This window comes from Leopardus geoffroyi, chromosome C1 (genome assembly GCF_018350155.1).
Source record: "Leopardus geoffroyi isolate Oge1 chromosome C1, O.geoffroyi_Oge1_pat1.0, whole genome shotgun sequence".
NCBI classification, from domain to species: domain Eukaryota; kingdom Metazoa; phylum Chordata; class Mammalia; order Carnivora; family Felidae; genus Leopardus; species Leopardus geoffroyi.
Window position 1 is genome coordinate 211,318,375 of NC_059328.1, and position 23,735 is coordinate 211,342,109.

At 40.9% G+C, this 23,735-nt stretch overlaps 1 protein-coding gene across 3 annotated transcripts in view; it reads right to left on the minus strand.

Moving 5' to 3' along the window:
* The window catches only part of LOC123599582 (SPHK1 interactor, AKAP domain containing), a 161,883-nt gene extending 142,857 nt beyond the window's left edge, over positions 1 to 19,026 (minus strand). The window contains exon 1 of one of the 3 annotated variants that reach the window (XM_045481572.1): positions 18,445 to 19,025. In XM_045481572.1, coding sequence (XP_045337528.1) covers positions 18,445 to 18,476 — 32 coding nt within the window. In that variant the 5' untranslated portion in view covers positions 18,477 to 19,025. Of the gene's footprint in view, positions 1 to 18,444 lie in introns of all 3 variants that reach the window. The other 2 variants (XM_045481573.1, XM_045481574.1) reach the window with 2 other exon arrangements.
* Positions 19,027 to 23,735: the final 4,709 nt, after the last annotated feature.

Here is a 23,735-nt window from a genome sequence, read left to right on the forward strand (position 1 = left end):
TTTCAGCTTGTAGAACTCCACAGATTCCCAAATACTCAAGATTCAAGACACCTTGACTTGTTCTTGGAAATCACATTTCTTTCTAGCAGAGGCGGAGCACGGAATTTTACTGAGGCCCAGCAGTGAACACGTTTCATCATTATTAGGACAATATAGCCATTGTCACAGCAGGTCGATGCTGTTGCCTCATTAGATGGCACTGAGAAACGTGAACTGAGAGCAGTGAGCAAATTGAGCAAATCCAGCTAGGGAGATTATGTCAAGACACTTCGAGGCTGCTTAGTGCCTTAGAACACTAGTGTTCCTAGTGCTAGGAACATATTTCTGAGGCAAATCCTGTAATTTAAGATTTATGGCAAATTACAGTTGCAAACAGGCAAGAGAACTTCTACGTGGCACAGCAAGGAGGGAAAGCAAAGCCTCCAAGTTCAGGAGCTGCTGTTAAGTGTAGCTCAGGGAGGGAACGCAGCCGACCATTAAGCTTATTAGCCTGTTTCTTTGCAAAGTAGAAACGAATGTGTCCTAGATAGGAGATCATCGTGGTGAGAAAGGTCTTCCCTTGTGAAAGATTTAAGCAAAAATATGCCAACTAAGAGGACGAGACTTTTTCTTTCCCCTTCAAGACCTATCTTGAGATAAGATTACTATGTTTTTTTTTTTTTAATTTTTTTTTTTCAACGTTTATTTATTTTTGCGAGAGACAGAGCATGAACGGGGGAGGGGCAGAGAGAGAGGGAGACACAGAATTGGAAACAGGCTCCAGGCTCCGAGCCATCAGCCCAGAGCCCGACGCGGGGCTCGAACCCACGGACTGCGAGATCATGACCTGGCTGAAGTCGGACGCTTAACCGACTGCGCCACCCAGGCGCCCCAAGATTACTATGTTTTATGCATACCTTCACAGTGTCCACATGCTGATTTCTCAGAGAATCTGACATGCGTGTCTCAAATGTAGCTACATCCTGATTGTGATAGACCTACAAACAGCAATCACAAGGAAGCTTTATATACGTGTGTTCTTGATGTGTACTGTGGGATTGCCTAACAGCTCAATTCTTTTGCACTGTAGATGGAATAGAGTTTACCCTCCCAGCCAAAATTACAAGTGTAAGGCTGACCTCAATAAATAGTAGGAGTTATATATATCAGACCTTTTAGCCACTGATTCAGTTACCTCTGAGTTTCTCATTTTCTTAGGCAAGACCTTCCAGAAACGCGCAAGCATTTCATTTTTCCTAAAATGCTCAATCAAAATAGAATTTCTTTCTAACAATGTGCTAAGGTCTAATAGCCACTTTGTAAGCAGAAAAAGCAGAATGGAACATAAGCCTTTCTAAGCAACCATAAAGCTAAGTAGAAATCTGCGTGCACTTTTTTTTTAAATCCTTCAACCAATAGCTACTGAGCACCAAGCATTGAATGAAGAGCTCAAGACACTGCAGTGAATAAAACAAAAAGCCTTGCCTTCATGGCATTTACGTTGTAATGAAGGAGAGAAACAAAAAAGCAATACATAAAACTAGAATAAGGAAAAGGACACCTGAATATTATTCTAGTGAAGTAAATATTTTCATAGTGTTTGCTTAGCTTTCTCTGCATAAAAATAATGAGAATTGGGGCAAGAAACATTAATATACAAGTTCAAGGTAGTGAAATAATTTAGCCCAAATCACACAGCACATCAAAGAACGCCTCAGACAAGACCTGTCAATTCCATGCCTTGGGATTTTTCCATTACAAAGCACTGTCTACACGGTATCCAAGGTAAATTAAATGTTCCCAAAGAGTTGTGTATTGAATATCATGAAAATACAATCTCTGAATTATCTGAAAAATTAGATGTATATCTGAATATTTCAGGTTTCTCCACTCACAGGTTGAAGGAAAGCAGGACTCGACAAGAATAGAATGAGGCAGCTGGGTAGTCAGCAGTGGAACACCTGTTATTCTCTTTTCTATTTGTTTTTTACAGAAATTACCTTCAGAGGAATTCAAAGTCTATTTGCCTCACTGCAGGTGTTTCTATTACTGTAGCCTATTAATATGGTATTAAAGGATGTATTATTTTGATGGAAAAGCAATGGAAAAAAGTTAGGGAGCAGCACGTTTGTAAGGGGAAGGGTATCCCCTGCCCACAGGGACTACTGGAATTTGGATGAGTTGGACTGCTTGACTATTGCTAGGAAAGCCTTTGGAGAGTCTTGAAAATAAATACCTTGGCTGAAATATTTTCACTGATTATTTGAATGTCTGCAGAAGGGCAGTAGTTGTTCTGTCTAGGTTGAATAATTATGATTCTTGAAAGTAAAGTCACCAAGAAAAACAAGGAACCAAAGCTTCAATAATGTTGCTATTCATTAAGTCACAGTTAGTCGCCTGCTGCGGAGTGATGTGGAAATGCCAGGGGCAAAACAGCATGCCAAGCTTAGTGCAGCTAATTATGACTGATATGCTTGCAAAAAGTCAGGAATAATGCAGAGGATTGGATAACACACTCACGGATTCACTTCCTCCATGACTTTGCACTAAAGCAAAGCAACTGGGAACATCATCTAGTGGATTTAATCAGTGCTGATGTTCAGTGGTGATCCTCTATTCGAACAACTCCTATTTATTGTACAAATTGTCCACTAACTGCCCTGGGGAGCGGTGGAGTCAGGGTTCCTGTCTAGGTTGTGGGACCTCTAGATCTGAGCTCTCCACCACTGTCCCACTAACCAACTTAGACATAGTCTGTCTTCCTAAAGATGAGGTCAAAGCAAAAATTGTACCAGACAAAACTGGGCAGGTACAGAAGACTATATGCAGGGCTATTGCAAAAGGGGAGAGAGAGAGAGAGAGAGAGAGAGAGAGAGAGAGCAGAATGCAGTCTAAACTCAACATCATGAAAACAAAGAGTGGGAGAATTTTTAAGAGCAGAGGGGTGGTGGTGGTGTTAATTGGTCTTACCCAAAGGAAAAGTAAACGTTCTCATATCTTCATGGCAGTAGACAGTTTTATAACTTGGAGCAAAGGTGCCTACACAAGCTAGGCTCTTCCCTTCCTACAGAAAGTAGGAGATCGGGAGATTGGGGTGCTATCTCCCATGATGTTTATGTTTCAAAGAGACTCTCTCCAGGTAATGGAATTCCAAGTAATGTCTTAACAAAAACATTCCTGGGTTGTAAAACACAATAAGAGGCCTTTCAAAGGACTTATATCTCAGAGGAGCAGAGAAATCATTTATAAGCACAAGTTTTCTAAAGAAAATGCTATAAAGAAAGGAAAGCCTGGGACTGGAGTCAGGAATATGATGTCTAAAGTTTAGCCAGGCTGAGGGGAATGTCAAGTCTGTCTTGGTGGGTGGACTGCGGGTGCTTCCAACATCAAACCCTTGGCTTCCCTTCCGTCCTCATTTCTCACCACAGGGAACCACACATTTCGCTTCTACACCGTCATCACTATGTCTGTGGAAATAATTTCTATAAAAGTGTGTCCTTAAAATCTCCCTCCAGACTAATCAACTGTTTGTTGACTACTCCTGGGAATATGGTCAGGCACTGGAGCCAATCTGTGACACCTAGCTGGTTAGAAAAGGGAGCAGAGGAATGTGGCATTCCCTACCCCCAGCTTCCAGGTAAGGGCTTTAATATGAAAACCTTCATCACCTTGAGGAAGGTAGATTAAAGAGCAGTCAATTCAGCTTGGTTTGGTTTTGAATGTATCTGCGAGGCGATGCTGTCAGTGGAATTAGCGGGATTGGAAACAGGAAGTGTGTAATGTCTTATTAATCATGTCCGTGTTCTCTGTGATCATGACATTCAAATTTCTTTAGTTAGAACTACGTGAACCTTCTCAATTAAATGCTTTGATATATTTATTTGGCTAAAGGTAAGCTTTTATATGCCAATCAAAGATACTTTGATGGAACAATGTTTTTTAAGTGTACTCTTTCAACATCCTGTAAACCTTTGCCTGTTTGTAAGACAATCAATGTTTGGATCCAGTGTCTTGGGCTCAGTGCCCCTTTCCTCACATGGACTTTGCTAGTCTTCCGGGAGATATTAGCATCGACGTTCTCTGCGCTAACAGAGAAACGTGGCTTAAGGAGTATTAGGTAAAAGGTATATTTAAATGATTCATCTTCCTTGGTGCTTTTCATACACTCAATCTAAATCACCACATGTGCATCAAGAATAGACCAAGAATTGTGAGACATTTCGGAAACAGAAAGACTTCTGTAATCTTAACTACGGTGCAGATTTCCAGACGACTGAGTTTTTGAAATATTCAATTGCACCTGCATGGCTTCATTAGATAATCGGCTCATCTACAGATAACGTTTGTGAAGATGGAAAAGATTTCCAGCAGTGCCCTTCCCTGGAGAAAATCTGGTAAACCTGAAATCACTGGAACTTATCTGCCCCCAGCAAATCTGGTGTCCTTGTTATTCATTAGCCTGTCCCTGCAGTTTCAAGATTGTATAAGAAAGCAAATGGACTGACCACTAACAATTAGTCTCTGGTAAAGATCCCTCCCCAGTTGAGTGTTTATCTCTGTCCACTGCATCAAAACCTTTGATGGTCGTTTTCTGTTGATGATTTAAGAGGTTGTGATTTTGCCTAAATAAAATGCTAATCAACTTAAATAAATGTTGGAAAAGATGCGGGAAGAAGAAAATGATGTTGGAGAACTCTTTTTCACATGTCAAACCATCTCCAAATAAGCGTCTGGCAGAGTGAGATCAGTTAATTTTGGAAGAGAAAAATCAATGAGGGTGATGACGTGACAGATATTTTCACAAGAGATTGACTTGAGAGTCGGAGAATTAAAGGGAGCACCAACAAAATTGATGAGGGCTGCTGAATACAGAACTAACACTGTTTATGATATTGTGACCCAAAGCACCATGTTAACGACAATTTTGACGGGGAAACTGGATCTTCCAATCCAATCAACACCGAACCCATTATCTGTTGTTTACATGATTCATACTTACTTTCTTATTTTTAAAATACTGATCAAATGAACTAATTTGTATAAATTGTATGATTTTTAAACATAAAGTTTCCAATCAGATGTCTGAGTTGCATTCGCTCTTTAATGGCATTTCCTCTTCTTTGTCGTGAATGTACTTCATGAGCCTTTTTCCAGGTTCCACTCATTCTCACATGATGGAGATGGCACACAAATCACTGGCTTTCATTCCCTCCTCTCAAATAAGCAAGGAAGTCTTGCCCGCTATTTTTTTTCCTTGCTCCCAACCACCATACCAGTCCCATATTGTCTTCAAGGTTAAAACTTGGATTAGATCTTCACCTTTTCCGCCTCCCTCTTTATATGTGCCTTGTCCATCCTATGGAAAATATCTTAGACCTCGTGGAAAAACTGAGAAAAATGCCATCATTAATATTTTGTTGATATGCTTTCTCCTTCAAGAAGGATGACAGGGATCTACATGGGCTGATGTGATTAAGGCTGGGAGAACAGCTTCTCTGGAGAACATGTTCTCTCGATACTGAATTGCCTTCTTGGACACTTTTTTAATAGTGATTCATGTGATAAAACTGCAGCTCATTTTCTAAATGTCAAGGTTCTTATGAAGTCGCCACTTTTTTTCTTCTTTCTTTCTTTCTTTCTTTCTTTCTTTCTTTCTTTCTTTTTCTTTCTTCTCCTTCTCCTTCTCCTTCTCCTTCCCCTTCTTCTTCTCCTTCTTCTTTTCCTTTGCCAGAAAGGAAGGCTAATGGTTTAACAGAATGCTAGGTCAGATCACTGACTTGTTGATAATTAGACAGGTGAAGTGTATGCACCTATTTAATTTCTATTTTGAAGCACTGTTAATTCGCTCAGAAAAAAAAAGTAGAAATTAGAAGTCTTCAGGTTATACTGAGTGCATAAGTCAGCAATGAGCTTGTCATGTTGGGCCAAGGTTTCACATAGAAGAAAATGACTTCAGCTAGTCCTGTATTTTTTACCTGAATGTTATTTTTGGTTTAAATTACTGCAATAAATTGTTTGCATAAACTAAGTGGGAGTACTGGTTACTCCAGCGGTAAATGAATGAATAAATCTATTCATAGGCATTAACTATCAAAAGTTACTTATTGCATTCTTATTATGTTCTCATTATAATGTTAAAAATTATAGATTTTTAGAACAAAAAGCAATTAAGTGTGTTGTTTAACTTATGTTAATATTAAAGTATAAAGAGAGAAAATCATGAAGTCTCCTTATATCTCTGGAAGCAAAGTCAAATATTTAAGAATTCCTCTTTTACTTAATGCATTTTAATACCTAAACAAAGTATGCTAAAATATAAAATTTACAAACTAAAAAGGGCACTTTTAGGCACTAATACTTGATATGAATTGATATCCAATACGTACAGATATATTTTTTAAATGTGTGGATAACATTGTGGGGTTTCTATTATTTTATTTTTTAAGCTTATTTTGAGAGAGAGTGAAAGGGGTAGGGGCAGAGAGAGAGAGGGAGAGACAGAATCCCAAGCAGGCTCCACACCGTCAGTGAGGAGCCCGACGCAGGGCTCGATCTCACGAATCATGACCCAAGATCATGACCCAAGCTGAAACCAACAGTCAGAGACTTAACCCACTAAGCCACCCAGGGGCCCCACATCGTGTTTGATAAATAATTAAAAATTACACCTCACAAGGCTTTAGCATTCTATTTTGTTATATGTTTATTCTGAAGCAGTTGGTTTTACTTTAATCTTAATTATCTCATAATCATTTTAAAGAAACTGCTTCTAACTTCTCAGATACAATCAGGCTATCATCAAAGAAAGTCTAATTAAATACAAATAAACCATTATCTTATATGAGTCCCAGTTTGCCACAGATCAATTTATTGCCTCCAATACACAGGAAAATTACTCTTTTGCATTTCTTATAAATAAAATGATTGATTGTGTGAGTGACTTAATGATGGATATTCCATCTTGTTCCATGAAGAATTTGTAACAGCTAACAGAAAAGATAGATACAATAAAATGGTAAAACAGAGGTTAAAATTCAAGGCTAAGGAAAATAGAAATTATAACAAAAGGCCAGTATCATGGTTCAAAACAGCACACATATTCAGGCAATAAACTCCTACATGTTTGTTACAACTGAATTTTGAATTTGTTTTTGGGGATTTCTGAAGCTGAACTGAAATGGAAACATGAGCAGTTATATAGATATCATAGTTCTTGAGGAAAACTAAAGAAGGTATTTAGATGTGGGTGATAGACGAGTTTGCTGTGCCAGAAAATGCCAAGAGCTTCTATGTTTTGGACCTTATTATTAGCATTATTTAAAAAAATCCAATGCAATGGTAAGAGAGCTCAAGGTTTTATTCTTGGCCCTACCTCCAAATATCTGTATGATTTGAATGATACATTTTAACTTTTCATGACTTCAATTTCTTTATCTGTAAAGGTAGGGGATTTAGCAAAGTGACCTTTACTGAAGTTTTTTGTAGCTCTGAAATCCCATAATCAATGGGTTCCCATTTCTCCAGCATAGAGAGAAATCATTTGATCTTTTCAAAGGACATATTTTACAGGTAAACTTCATTTTTTAAGGTTTATTTATTTATTTGGAGACACAGAGAGACAGAGAGCAAGCATGGTGGGGAGGCAGAGAGAGAGAGGAAGAGAGAGAATCTCAATCCGGCTCTGCACTCTCAGCGCAGAGCCTGATGCGGGGCTTGATCTCACAAACTGGGAGATCATGACCTGAGCCAAATTCGAGAGTTGGACGCTGAGCCCACTGAGCCACCCAGGCGCCCCTATAGGTAAATTTCTTGTTAGGGAGAAATTGTTTTAAGAAGTTATTTTTAAGAAATTGTTTAAAGAAGTTAAGGATCATCTGTCTATCATGTCAATCAAATAAGAGAACTGATCAGTTTTGTGAGCCTGAGAGACGTCACTCAGGAAATGAAACAAGAAACCCGAGTCAGCATGTGCCGGGTGGGAATCTACTTCCTAGTGCGTCTCCTTCCATTGGCAACGCCACGTGCCTCCACAGTGATATACGAGGAGAGCAGGAAATCAGTCTTGCTCTATCCCAGAATCTTGAAGGTGTCAGGAGTGAGTGTCTGCTCACTAACTGTTGCTTGATGTCTGACCCTCCAGTCCTCCTCTTCTGTTGACATGTTACCAGAATTACTGTGCAGCATTAGAAGCATCTAATGTGAAGTTGGAGGTCTAATGTCATTGCCTATCTTGAACATGGTGTGGAGTCAAAGTGGCCTTTGAAAATCCCTTATGAGGCTCATAAATCACGGCATGCTGAATTTTGTGAAAAAGTCTTATGAAGTTATTTGCGTGTACGTGTGTGCTATACAGAAATGCAGAATATGTAATAAAATACAAGATAAGTATAAGCTTACCATCTTTTCAATCATGAGAGAGCCAGAGAGACGAAAAAATTTGAAAAAGGAAAATGAACATGTAGCATTGAATCTGCATGAGTTAAATGTGCTCGTGGCATGCCCCCAAATAGCAGCAGCTCTGTGGGACTGTGAAATGGGCAAGGTGTGAACTGATATCAGGATGAGTGTCATTCCCAGTTCACTTTCCATGTCCTCAGGAGGAGAGACCTACAGGCCACAGTTTTCATTGCTATTATGTGGAGCTGGTCCATAGGGCCTGCTTCCTGACCGCTTCAACAGGTGGTCAAGGTGAGTTCCATTTCTCCCTTTCTCCAATCCCCTCCTCTTATCACTGCCTGTTAGTGATGGGAATCTATGGAAGTCCAGAGCAAAAGGAGAATTCTGTGAGGTCCCTTGGAAACCTTCACGAGCCAGTCAATAGCCCATCAGACTACCTACCATTTCAACCTTGAAAGTGACAGGGTCAGGCACAATGGGTCAGGTTACCGTGCAGTTTTGAAAACCTCCAAAATATCAGACGATTAACATCACAAAGGTCTATGTCTTGCTCATGTTACCCATCCATCATGGACTGGCTGAGACCTCTGCTTCAAGCTGTGCTCGGTCCAAAACTCCGGCTGATAGAGCAGCAACTACACGAAATATGTTATACACCATGGCGGAAAGCTGGAGAAATGAAGCAAATCATACATGCCCTTTTTAACACTTCCACTTGGAAGAGACGTGCCCCTTCTGCACAATTTGCATTGGCCCAAACAAATCAGATGGCCATACCTTGTACCAAGGAGATGAGCAAGTGTAATCCTTCCCCACACTTAGGAAGACAGCAGGAAATATTTGCTGGATAGCTTTAATGACCATTGCAACAGACAGATGTGCCAAAGAGTGAATTCTTTAAGGTCTCCAAGTCCACTTTGATCTGGCCTTATGTTCTTAAATAAACTTGAGGACGGCTCAGCTACATGAATGATTCACATATCGCAGTGAAGAAACCAACCATCCTGTCACTTTTCCCCTTTATTTAAGAAAGAAGGAGGAGACAGGCACCTAGGTGGCTCAGTCAGTTGAGCATCTGACTCTTGATTTTGGCTCAAGTCATGACCTCAGCGTTGTGGGATCGAGCCTGCTTGGAATTCTCCCTCCCTCTCTCTCTCTCTCGCTTTCTCCCTTTGCCCCTCTCCTCTGCTTGTGGGCTCTCTCCCTAAAATAATTTTTTAAAAAAAGAAACAAAAGAAAGAAGAAGGGGAGAGAGAGAAAGGGGGCACTCTTAGTAGAATCTCAAGTGCTCTTTCAGAGCCAGTACGATGAATTTTTTAGTTAAATTAATCCCTGTGGTGGAAAGAGTAATGGGCCCCCAAAGAGGTCCATGGTCAAATCCCCATAACCCGTGCATATGTTATTACATGGCAAAGCAGAATCAAGTTTCAAGATGGAATTAAGGTTACTTATCAGCTGACCTTGATGTAGGGAGATTATCTTGGATAATCTGGATGGATCCCAGTGTAATCATCAGGATTCTTAAAAGTGCAAAAGGGAAGCAGAAGAAGAGGTCAGAAGTCAGAGGACATGATGTAAGGGCTCAAGCTACCATTGCTGGCTTTGAAGATGGAGGAAAGGCGCCATCAGGCAAACACTACAAGCAGCCTGTGGAAGTCACAAAAGGCAGGGAAACAGATTTCTCCATAGAGCCTCCTGAAAAGAATGCGGTCCTGTCAACACCTTGATTTGCTTCCCGTGACATCCATGGCAGACTTCCGACATACAGAATTTTAAGATAATATATTTGTGTCGTTTTAAGCCACTGATTTTGCGGCAATTTGTTAAAGCAAAATAGAAAACTAATATAACACCTTTATGTTTTTTTTAAACTGACTTGTACTTCCAAAACCATGGCTCCCCGAAGAAGTTCTGTTAACTGTTTCAATAATTTGGTGATGTGGTGTGTATTTTAAATCGAAGGAACAAAAAGAAGCACAGTGGTCTGTAAATTATTTTTTTTTAGAGAGGAATTCTTTCAAACCATATGTCTAAATAAGTCACCTCTTCTGTTTCATGCAGAATGCGGCTTGGTGTGCATGTAGAGGTTTTGGTGCCTGGATTCTTAGACCTCTTTGGGAACAAACACAAACTTTTAATTCATGGGCTTGACTCCACTGGCTGTCATGTGCTGGGTTTCCACTGCTTTCCTCTGCAGGAATTTTGTGTCAAAATCTCTTACAGTATCCACCTGTCTTCACAGCTGCTTTTCATTTGGAAACCATATTTTGAGAAAGATTGAATCAAAAGACATTTAGAAAAAAAAAATGGCATGTTGAAATTATATACTAGGCTCATCAAAGGCAAGAACGATTTCTTACTCATCATTATATATGCTTCGGTAACTTTCTTAGAATAGGAGTTAAAAACTATCTGAAATAAATGAAACCATGTGGCATGAATAAGTTCTAGGTCTCCATAGTGGGAATGTACATGTATTATGAAATTAAGAAGGGCAGTGATGTAGTGATACAACATTTCACACACTGGAATATGAAAAGCAGGGTCCAAATTCTGACTCTGTCACTCACTAATTGAGTGATCTTGGGCAAGTCATTTAACCCTACTAAGCTTAAATTCTTTCACCTTTAAAACAGGAATAAAATAATTGCACTGACTTCCAGTTTCCACTCGGGGAAACTCTATCACACTTGTATAGATAAGATGTCTGGCTTTTAATAAAAAAAACTTTACGTCATGTGAAAAGGTAGGGGGAATAAAACCACTTCCAAGGGATGGACAAAGCAACCAATAGAACCAGATGTGACTATGTCACAGATGTTCAACTATCTGGCAAAAAACTCAAAATAACGATTTTTAGGTACAATGCGTGTAAGCTCACAGGGTAATTTCTGTAGAGGAAAAATCAAATGAAAATGTTAGAAATGCAAACCACTATAATTGAATGAAGAATTCCTCTAATAATTTCTTCAGTAGAATCAACTCAGCTGAGTAAAGAGTCAATGAATTTGAAGCAGGTCAATACAAACTACTTAAACAAAAGGATAAACAATAGAATAAAACTAACAAATAAAACTAACTAACTAACTAACTAACAAAACCAAGCCAGAAGAGAGTATCCAAGAGCTGTATCCTGATATATGTACTGTCGGAATTCTGGAGGGGAAAGACAGAATGAGAACAGGGTAGGAAACACATTAAGAGATCACGTATTTATTTTTTTCAGAATTATTAACAGACACCAAACTACAGATCGAAGAAGCTCCGAGGACACCATGTGGAATAAATGCAACACACAGGTGCACGTGTGCACACACCCTCCCCCCTCCCCCCCCACCTTGGCCTATCACATTCAAACTGCTCTAAATAAGAGATTAAAAAGAAATTTTGAAGGCAGGCAGGAAAAAAGGACACGTAACATTGAAAGGAGCCAAAATAAGAATGAAAACAGTTCCTTAGCACAAACTGTAAACCCAGAAGACGATAAAGTGTCATCTTTAAAACAATGAAAGAAAAAATATCTTGCCAACCCAGAAAGTTATACTCATAAGAAATGATTCAAAAAGTAAAGGAAAAATTGACATTTTTCTCAGGCAAACAAAAACTGAGAAAAGTCATTGCCAAGAGACATTCCTTATAGGAAATGTTAAAGGAAGTTTTTTGGACAGAAAAAATATAAGTAGTAAATTAATAGAGAAGATAAAATAGAATCATTAAGGAATTCTCAACCCAAAGGAAGGCAGAAAAGAGGACAAAAGGAACAAATAGATAACACAAACAGAAAATAGCTAGTTAGTTGGCGAATTTTAATCCAGACTTTCTAGAATCATAATAAATATGAATGGTCTAAACATACTAATTAAAAGAGATTATCAGATGGGATTTTTTTTAAAGGAAGATAGAATAGCCTGTCTATAAGAAATAAATCAAATACGAAGATTTAGACAGGTTAAGAGTGAAAGGACAAAAAAAGATAAACCAAGAGAAAGCTGGAGTAGATATGCCAATATCAGCTAAGGTATGCTTCCTGTCTGACTTATGTGGGCTGTTCATCAGCACTGATTTTAAAAATCGATCATGAAACACACGTACTTAGAGGAGTTTGTTAAGTATGATAAGCAGCAATTCTTATAATGGTTGCCTCAATGTGGGTAACCACAATCTTGCAAAATTCTTTAAAAAAATAAGATTTTGGTATACCTTCTGTGAGCATTATGCTGCTCTCCCTATGGGGAGGCATTAAAAATAAGCCAACCAGAGTGCCTGGGTGGCTCAGTAGGTTAAGCATTCAACTCCTGATTTCAGCTCAGGTCATGATCTCAGTTCATGGGATCGAGCCCCACATCAGGCTCTGCACGGACATTGCGAAGCCTGCTTGGGATTCTCTCTCTCCCTCTCTCTGTCCAAATAAATAAACATTTTTTCAGTTAAAAATGAACCAATCCATTCTCTAAGCTGGACTTTTTTTTTTTTTTTTTTTGGATGGGTATATCGCTTCAGTTTCTTTAAATGCCTTAACTTCATCTGTCACTTTTAGGAGAATGAGATGTTCACCCATATCAGGCCCAATTGAGAGTCATTGTTTCAGTAAAGTCTATAACACTGTGGGTTAGAAATAAAAGCGACCCAGAAGAGTAGCATACTCAGGGTCTATATCACTACATCCAGGAGAAGACAGAAGAGCCACAGGTCAAGCAACTTGCCTAGTCACAGCCATCAGTTCCAGAACAGGACTAAACACTAGGTCTCCTGACATCAAATACACCACTTTGCAAGTCTCCGTAGCTGTTACTCTCATGCACAGAATAAAACCCCATTAAAATGAATAGTACCAGACAAAGGGAACCCCTTCTGAATGAGAAGAGCTCTAACAGTTTATTTACAAACCGATTATTGGGTATCAGATACATAGTCTAGACTAAAGGAACCACATGGACAGATACCAGGGGCCCCTAAAAGTGTATGTGAAATGTGGGATTATCGGTGGACTTCTAGACTCTTTATAATATTGTTTTTAGGGTAAATTGCCTTCAGAGTTTCTGTCTCTTCTTCAGATGCCTATTATGCTGCAGCAATGTGGATCTCAGAGTCCTCAGTACCAGGACTGACTAATTCTCAGTTTCTTTCTCTAAAGGAAATAGTACCTCTTGGGTCACGTTTCCTCGAAAATTCTGAGTTGGAGAATGTGGTCACATCAGCACTGCTCTTCAAGAGACTGTAATTTCCAGGAATGAGAATGGCCTTCAGTTTATACTAAATTTAAGGCAGTGTCTGTTGTTTGTCCTTGATCCTCAAAGTGTTAGGAGTGATGGATTCAGCTTTTCTGAGAGTTTCAGATATCTAGGACACAGACATGTCATGTCCTATTGATTTTTTCTTTTTGTGTAAATTGGAAAACAGATAACTCTTCAATAAAAACTGGATAGAAGACCATAGTCTAGTTTATAGTATTACCTTGTTTGCTCCATTAAAAAGAAAAAAAATCTAGCTGTTTTTCTCCAGAACCAGCCTTCCTAGAGAAAAGCCTGGAGATTCTGGCGGGTTGTAGTGAAATGTTGCTAGGTTAAACTTAGGTTTGGTTAAAATAAACTCACAGGAAATCTAAATCAAAAGAGTTTATTTTTTTCAAAAGTCGATCTTTGTTCGATAAGTTATTCATTCAAAGTGCCATATAAAAGCATTACTGACATAGAATCCAGTAAGGCACATGAAATGAAATAAAAAAAAAAATAGTACAGTATAAAAAATCCAAGTGATTTAGGAAATGAGACGTCCCCTTTCTGAAACTTCAAATTCAACCTTAGATGTGATCAAGGTGACAAATTATTTCTGTTCGCAAAAATGACATTTTCAGTATTTGTTGGCTTTAAAAGATGACCTTGCTTTTAGGCTGCCCCCATGTGTTCTAATGATACCAGTGTTGGTCCCAACTGTGCATCAGAATCTTTTTCCCCCTTTTGAAAAAAAAAAAAAAAAAGGTATGGATTTTTTTTTTTTTTTCAATGCTTATCCATTCTTGGGACAGAGAGAGACAGAGCATGAACGGGGGAGGGGCAGAGAGAGAGGGAGACACAGAATCGGAAACAGGCTCCAGGCTCTGAGCCATCAGCCCAGAGCCCGACGCGGGGCTCGAACTCACAGACCGCGAGATCGTGACCTGGCTGAAGTCGGACGCTTAACCGACTGCGCCACCCAGGCGCCGCTATTTATTTATTTTAATTTTTTTTAATGTTTATTTATTTTTGAGACCAAGAGAGACAGAGCATGAACAGGGGAGGGGCAGAGAGAGAGGGAGACACAGAATCGGAAACAGGCTCCAGGCTCTGAGCCATCAGCCCAGAGCCCAACGTGGGACTCGAACCCACAAACTGTAAGATCATGACCTGAGCTGAAGTCGGACACTTAACCGACTGTGCCACCCAGGCGCCCCAAGGTATGGATTTTTAATCAATACAAGAAAAAAAATTAAACCTGAAGCCAGAAGAACTCTGTGGATGACTCGGTTTTGCTACGTACTATTGCGTGGCTTTTTAAATCCAATTATTTTCTTCATTTAATTTCCTTTTCCTTCCAATTTTTCAACTAGGAAGTGGGGATGATTATATCCGTCGTATTCACTCACAGGGATGTGACTGATCGAACAATTTCATACATAGGCTAACACTTCATAAAATATAAACCTTAATTTACACACGCCAGTTACCAATGCAAGTGAGGGTACCCTTCCGTCCATCACCAGTAGTTACTATATTGGGGTGCAGGGTAGCACGGCATGGAACATCCTGGGTGAAGAGTCCTGGGATTCTCTTTCATTTCCATAATACTTAGTTCTGCCACCTTAGCAAATCAAATAAACTTTTTGTAAAATAAATGACTATCTTAAAAACTTTCAGATTTCATTTTTTTTTTTTTTTTGCTTTTTGTTTTTTTCTTTTTTGTTTTATGGTTTTCACTCGAACTAGACTACTAGTCAGGATACAGGTGGGGTCTGGACCTATAACGCAACTAACATGGGAACATTTCATCTTTCCACAGCTCAGCCCCATTATTGGAAACACCTTCCAGCTTTGACAACCAGTGATTTAAAGAAATCTGTAATGTGATCCACATAATGTATTGTAGACTTAAAAGTGTCATATTAAGGACTAATTGGAGTTTTCACAGAGGTAAGGTAATATATAGCATAACAACCCAAAGAAGCATAAACAATTCCTTCAAAAAAAAAAAAAAACATGCCTCAAAGTATCTACAGTGTATGAATCACATACAAGTTTTAGATCAATCTTGACAAAACACTGCTTGGATAAAATTTCGTTTATATCTTTGATTCACTGAAAACTTTCAGAACATGTAAAAGCCAACACACCAAAAATTCTATAATTAACTCAATGTATAGCTAGATCATTTTCTTTTTCCTACCCCATTGCCAAACAAAATTTCTTCAATGGCATTATAATTCTTTATAGAAAAAGTGATTTATAATCACTCAATTTAGTAAACACTGAAAACATTATTTCATATTTAGACAGCACACATATTGATTGACCACAAGTTGATTTTTTTCTGACCATTGCCATGTTCTTGTAAAAGCTTGTGTAGAGTTTCCAGTGATCAATTCTTTATTCAAAGTTTTGTGGACAAGTGGTATGAATAATACAGCATTTCCATACACTGTTTCGTAATTCTAGTTTACTTTTTGTATATCAATGCCTGTGGCTTCCAATTAAATATTATAGAAAATGGGGCGCCTGGGTGGCGCAGTCGGTTAAGCGTCCGACTTCAGCCAGGTCACGATCTCGCGGTCCGTGAGTTCGAGCCCCGCGTTGGGCTCTGGGCTGATGGCCCAGAGCCTGGAGCCTGCTTCCGATTCTGTGTCTCCCTCTCTCTCTGCCCCTCCCCCGTTCATGCTCTGTCTCTCTCTGTCCCAAAAATAAATAAACGTTGAAAAAAAAAAAAAAAAAAAAAAAAAGAAAGTAAATTATGTTTCTTGTATTCAGTGAAATAGAGGATCAAACTAACTCATCTATTAGAGTTAACTGAATATCTCTCATATGAGTAAGGATGCTGATAAAATAGCTGAATTACTACACCGATTTGTGGAAATGTGATGTCTTGGTGAATGGACAAAAATATTCAAATTTAAATTCAAAATTTAATTTGCTGCAGCTGATATTAAATCAATATTAATATTTTTACAGAGCAATATCATTGCCGTTGGTCCGCTCTTCATAAGGTCATTTTTTTTTTTACCATACTGCAACAGAAATAATGTTAAAGAATAATTGGCAGAATGAATTTTAATATTTCAGAAAATGTCCCAGCTTTTGAATAGGAATACAATCTTGATTCAGGCCCAGCACCCCCCATCTGCAAACTTGCATTTAACGCAATCCGTCTCCTACCAGAAGTGTCTCTGTTGGAATGTGGGAATCACACAGTTTACCATTTCAATTCTCATGATCTCAGGTAGCGGAACCCCCAATTGGCTTCACTTTCAAATGCCTCACACTTTTCCCTAAAAATCAGTAGCAATGTGTGTGTGTGTGTACATATATATATATATATATATATATATATATATATACATAACTTAAAAAAAAAAATCTTCCTGTGGTCTTAACTGTCTTTTTCGTGCATTAGGGCAGAATGGAAAGACTTCATGGTTTGACCGTGTCTGTCCCCAGGGTTAGAGATTTTTCACTTTACAGCAACTTCAGGCCAGGCATAGACACCACCGTGGGCCTTTTCCGACCCTTTCGCTACCCCGCAGAAAAGGGATGCTTAAAAAGGAAATTGCCTGTGGAGCTGGGAAAGCTCCATTTCATAACAGAATATAAATAAAGACTTCAAGTCTCTAGATGGCAGCCTTCAACGCGCTTGAAAAGCAGTCTCGGTCCTTTGCCACCCCCCACCCCCCCTCGACTCTCATCCCCATCTTGGCCGCTTGGCAATATAGTATCGGCTGCATGTGTGCCCTCGCCCTTGGATGTTGGGTTTCGCTGCTCTCCAAGAATGCGAGCTGAAAAATGTTTATTCCTGTGCCTGATCATCTCGGCTGGAACTGCCTAGAAGTGTGCTTGGGGGAAAGGGGGGGAGTAGGGGATGACAAGATGAGCGACACCTATAAGCCCCTCGCCTAGGAGAGGTGGGGCTGTGCGGGCGGCAGTGAGACCCCCGCACCCCCCTCCCGGAGCCGCAGCTCGGGGTGGTCGCTCCTCCAGCTGCGCAAAGAGCGCAAAACCACCTGCTCGGCCCAGGGAACGGCGGCGCTCCAGCCTCAGTTTACCGCTAAGGTTTATGGGGGGGGGGGTGAGATATAAAAATCTCAGTTTCCCAAATTCGCAAAGGACTGAGTCTGAGGGAGCGCGGAACCGGGGCAAAGGGAGAGAAGGAGACCGGAAGAGACGCTTCCCAGGGAAACACGCTGCTCCCACCCGGCCGAGTCGGAGGAGGCGTCCCCGACCCACCCCGCGTGGGGACCCCAGGCTGGGGTGGAGGCCGGCGGCGCGCTCGGCCAGCGCAGACCGGCCTAGGATGTGGGGACGCTTGGGGCGGGTGGGACTGGAGCCGACCGGGTCTTGCCGTCCCAGGTCTCGGTGGGGCGCAGCCTGGGTGCCGTCGGGGATTAGGGGCAACCCCCCCTCCTCCTTCGCACCCCCTTGCCCAGACCCAAATGCACGGGGATGGGGTACTCTGCCCTGGTCTCGCTCCTCCTCGGCTCATCCCCACCTAGGAGCCCGTCCCCCCACAGGGCGCGAAACCCAAGCAGGCTGTGCCCACGGAAAGTCTGGCTCCCGCCGCGTACAGCCGACCCCAGCCCCGACCCCCGAGGCGGGCCCGGGCTGTCCCCCGACCCCGAGCCGCCCCGGCGCGCAGGCCACACCCAGCTCTGCGCCCGGTGGTGCACTAGACGGGGGCCCACCGTCCCCCGGGGGCCGCTCGCTCGGCCGGGGCCAGACCAAGCCGAGCTCAGACCCTGGAGTCCCCGGAGCAAGTTCGGGAGCGACCCGGGGCGCGCGACGGAGTTCGAGGGCCACTGGGTGGGGCCAAGGGGGAAGCGGGTCTTACCTCGGTACGGAGAGCAGGGAGTTGCCATCCATTGGCGACGCGCGCGCGGGGGAGAAAGGCGGCAAGCGCGCGCGAAGGACGGAAGTCTGGCGCGAGGAGCCGGTGCCCGGAGCGCACGGACGGGCGCGCGCAGGCTGGGACCGCTGTCGGGGACACGCTCCGCCCCGGCCGGGAAGCGCTGCCCGCCGCGACCGCTGGGAGCTCCCCTCCCCGTCGCCCCTCCGATCGCGCTGGCTCGCTGGGCCCGAGCTCCAGCCCTTTGCCCTCCGCCGCCGCAGCCACGGTCCAGGATGCTCGAGGCTCCCTCGGAGCCTTCCTGGCCTCTCCCGGAGCCCAGCAGAGGTGACTCTGAATGTCTCTCTCCCCCCCGCCCTGCCGTCGCGTCTCCTCCCCTCTGCCTCTGGGGTGCGGCGGGTCTCAGCCCTGAAGTTGTTCACCCACTTTCCCTCGTTCGCGCTCTACTGCTGGCAATGCCCACATTCCCCACTGGCCGCGCACCATTCCCTTGGCTGCGTTGCTAGATCTGATGTTATTTTTGGTGTTTTCTACCATGTAATTGGCTGATAAGTCAGAGCAATACTGTCCTTGATCTCCCGACTAGTCTTTCTTTACGTGGACTCTCCTTCCTGTTTTTGCTTCTCAAATTCTTCATCTAACTCATTTTGCTTAATTGTGACTCACTCACTTCTTGCCTCCTAGAAGCTTGTGTGCACATAGAGGTCTCCAAACCCATGACTGTGGTCATCCATCAGAGGCCAGCACCCAGGCCCTGGAAGGAAGGGCCGTCAGAGAAATCCCCAAGGGCCTGCTTCAGTATCTCCTTGAGCAAAAATGACATTCGTTTTCAGAAGAAAGACGTCAGTGTTAAATGACTTTTGAGAGGACACTGTTGACTCTGATCCTTTTTCATTATAAAAAGTATATATATATATATATATATATATATATATATATATATATATTAAAAGAAAATCAGAGAGCTTCCACAAATGGGAAGATGGAGTGTGTGTATTTGCCCTATTCTCCTGGTAAGGGCAACTAAAAACTCTGGAGATTATAAAATAGAAGAAGACACAAAGGTACACAGAAGAAGGCAGACAAGCTAGGGAACTTGGGCCACAAGGACGGACATTGTGGGGAGTTCCTCGGTTTTCTTTTGGCTGCACATATCCCAGATGTGGGGCGGAAGAAGTTGGCAAACTGGAAATGTCGGTGGGTGCAGGCAAAACACCTCTCCTCTCTCTAGCCATAGGACCAGAAAAGGGGCAGTTTAGCAAGACAGAAGATTTGCAGATAGTAATGGCTATGCTCTGGCCGAACACACACACATGCATACACACACACACACACACACACACACACATCCCGTAGTCCCATCTTACCAACACCATCAAAAGACAAGTGGGAAACCCAGATTCTACTGTTTCGAGGCTCTAAGGAAGAATCCCAATTCCCCAGCTCAGCTGATGTCAGAGAAGGCTGAGTAGGGAGCCAAGCATTTGTAGCCATCCCTCCCCATCTTGGTGTCCATGAAACCTGTATTTTCATGCAGCACAGCAGTAATGATGCCTGCACCGCCCCTCCCCCCCACGATTAGGCATGGCGGGGTGGGAGAATCAGATCTTTTGCCACCACCCAGAAGTAATGAGACCACATGGGAAACGATACCTAAATACTTCTACCAGACTAGTGATGGAAGCTTAGGATTAGTGAGAAGCCTGAACCCCCATCCATATCTAGCAGCAAGGAGGACATCCCTCTCCCTCAAGTGTCAAAGAAAGTCAAGAGGGGAACCTAGACTCATCCCTACCTAGCACCAATGAGGCAGCATCACCTCCCCATCCAGCCCCTTTGTCCTGTAGGAGCAGCACCGAAAGAAGTCAACAAAAACAAATCTTTAAATGGGATTCACAGTCTCCTAACATAATACCCCAAATGCAAGGACTTTGGTAGAAAATTACTCAGCATAGTAAGAACCAGGAAGACTCCAAACTGAATGAAAAAAAAAAAAAATCAATAGATGCCAACACTGAGATGACAGAGATGCTATAATTATCTGACAAATAATTTAAAGTATCCATAATAAAACTGCTTCAATGAGCAACTACAAACACACTTGAAATGAATGAGAAATTGAAAGACAGCCTAAGAGAATCTTAGCAAGCCAATAGAATACATAAAGAAAAGCCAAAGGGAAATATTAAAACTTAAATATACAACAATCAACATAAAACACTAAATGGATGATTTCACAGAACAGTGAAGAGGGTGGAGGAGAAAAATTAGTGAGCTGGAAGATGAAATTTTGTAAATCATCTAAGTTGAACATAGAAATACAGAAAATAGACTTAAAAAACAAAAGCAACAGAGCCTCTGGGACGTGTGAAGAAAAATGGCTGAAAAATTTGTACATTTGGCAAAAGACATAAAGTTGTAGGTTCAAGAAGCTGAGAAAAATCCAAACATGATAAACACAAAGAAATCCACACTAAGGCCCATCACAAACTTCTGAAAATTAAGGACATGTGCAAAATACTGAAAGCAGTCATGGAGAAAGATTGCCTTACCCATCAAGGAAAACAGTTCAAATAACAGTGGGTTTCTTATCAGAAACCATGGAGACAGAAGTTAGTGACACGACATTTTTCAAATACTGAGGAAAAGAGCTGTCAACACAATATCCATTGTCCAGTGAAAATATTATTCAGAAATGAAAATGAAATCAAGGCATTTTCAGATGAATGAAAACTAAGATAATTTGTCACCAATAGACCTACCCTGAAAGAATGGCTAAGGAAGTTTCTCTAAATGTAAAGGAAATTATAAGGAAGAAATCTTGGAACATCAGAAAAGAAGAACGCCATCAGCAGTAGTATGGTAAATACAAAAGTATTTATTTTGTTTCAAATTTTCTAAATTATATTTGACAAAGCAAAAATTATAAACGATCTCAGATATGCTTCTAAATGTATGTAGAGGAAACATGTCAGACAGTTATATTATAAAAGGAAAAAGATAAAGGGATATATGAGATTTTAGATTTCTATATTGTACTCAAACTGATAAATTGAAAATACCAGTAGACTATGGTAAGATATATATATATATATATATATATATATATATATATATATAATGCAATATGTAATAAATCATTAGGAAAAGCTATATAAATAGATATGCTCAAAACATTATGGATGAATGAAATTAAAATAATAAAAATGCTAAGTAACCACAGTAAGGCCGGTAAAAGGAAACAAGAAAAAAAAAAAGAGAGAAAACAACAACAACAAAAAACATAAAATGCCAATCTTAAGCCCTAGTATATTGATGATTACATTAAGTGTAAATGGTCTAAATACAATTAAAAGACCAAAAGTGGCAGAGTGGAATAAAAACTTGACCAATTATATGCTGTCTGTAAGAAATTATTTTCAAATAGAACTATATAAGAAGGGTGAAATGAAAATGTGGAAAAATATATATCGTGCAAACATTATTCAAGAGAAAGCATGTGTGACTACGTTAACATTGGGTACAATAGACATTAGAGCAAATGAAATTGCCAGAGACAGAGAGAGAGATTATATAGTGATAAAAAGGTCAGCCCACCAAGAAAACATAGCAACCCTTAAATTGTACATACCGAACAACAGAGCTGCAAAATATGTGAAGCAACAAACTAATAGAACAGAATGGAGAAATAGGCAAATCCACAATTATAGTTACAGACTTCAACCACTCTTTCTTAACAATTGATAAACTAGATAGAAAATCATCAAGGATATAAGACTTAATGGAATCATAAACCAGTAAGATCCAATGAAATTTAGAAAGCACTGCACCTAAATAGAGCAGAATACACAGTTTTTTAAAAGTGTCTATGGAACAGACACCAAGATAGACCATAACCTAGAACACAAAGCAAATCTCAACAAATTTAAAAGAATTGAAAGCATATACGGTTGTGTTCCCCAACTGCAATGGAATAGAGAAGAAATCAAGAACAGAAAAATAATCCAAACCTTAAAAACTAAACAGCACACTTATAAATAATGCATGGGTCAAAGAAGAAGTCTCAAAAAAATTGTAGGGGCTCCTGTGTGGCTCCGTAGGTTAAACATCCAACTCCTAGTTTCAGCCCAGGTCGTAATCTCATGGTTCATGGGATTGAGCCCCATGTCGGACTCTGTGCAGATAGTGCAGAGCCTGGCTGGGATTCTCTCTCTCTCTTTCTCAAAATAAATAAATAAACTTTAAAGAACACTTTTAAAAACACAACGAATCCACCGAAGATGAAAATACAGCATATCAAAATTTGTGGAAATAGTTAACCAGATGGAGAAATTTATCATAGTCAATGCACGTATTAGAAAAGTGAAAAATTCCCAGATCAATAATCTAAGCTCCTTCCTCAAGCACTTAGCCAAAAATGAGCAGAATAAACCTCGATCGAGAAAAGGGATGGAAATAATAAAGAATAGAAATCAATGAAATTGAAACAGAAAAACAATTTAAAAATGAATGAAACAAAGAGATGCATCTTTTTTTTTTTTTTTTTTAAATTTTTTTTTTTCAACGTTTATTTATTTTTGGGACAGAGAGAGACAGAGCATGAACGGGGGAGGGGCAGAGAGAGAGGGAGACACAGAATCGGAAACAGGCTCCAGGCTCTGAGCCATCAGCCCAGAGCCTGACGCGGGGCTCGAACTCACGCACCGCGAGATCGTGACCTGGCTGAAGTCGGACGCTTAACCGACTGCGCCACCCAGGCGCCCCAAGAGATGCATCTTTAAAAAGATCAGTAAAATTGGCAGACTTTTAGCAAAATGGACCAAAAACCAAGAAGGTACAAATTACTGACATTAGTCGGTAATAGGGGGTCATCACAGATCCTGCAGTCATCAAAAGATAAATAAGAGAATACTGTGAACAACTCTGCACACGTAAATTTGACACCTTAGATGAAAAGGACCAGTTCCTTGAAAAACACAAAGTCCTTGTTATGGGTTGAATTGTGTTCTCCCAAAAAAGATATGTTGAAATCCTAACCCCCAGTACTTCAGGATGTGAATACATTGGGAAACGAAGCCTTCGCAGATCTCAGCAAGTTAAGATGAGGTCATTGGGGTGGGCCCTAATCCAATATGACAGATGTCCTTATAAAAATGGGAAATCTGGATATGCACACATGTAGAGTGAAGATGATACGAAGAGACACGGGGAGAGAGCCATGTGATGAGGGAAGCAGAGATTGGAATTACACTTCCATAAACCAAGGGGTGTCTGGG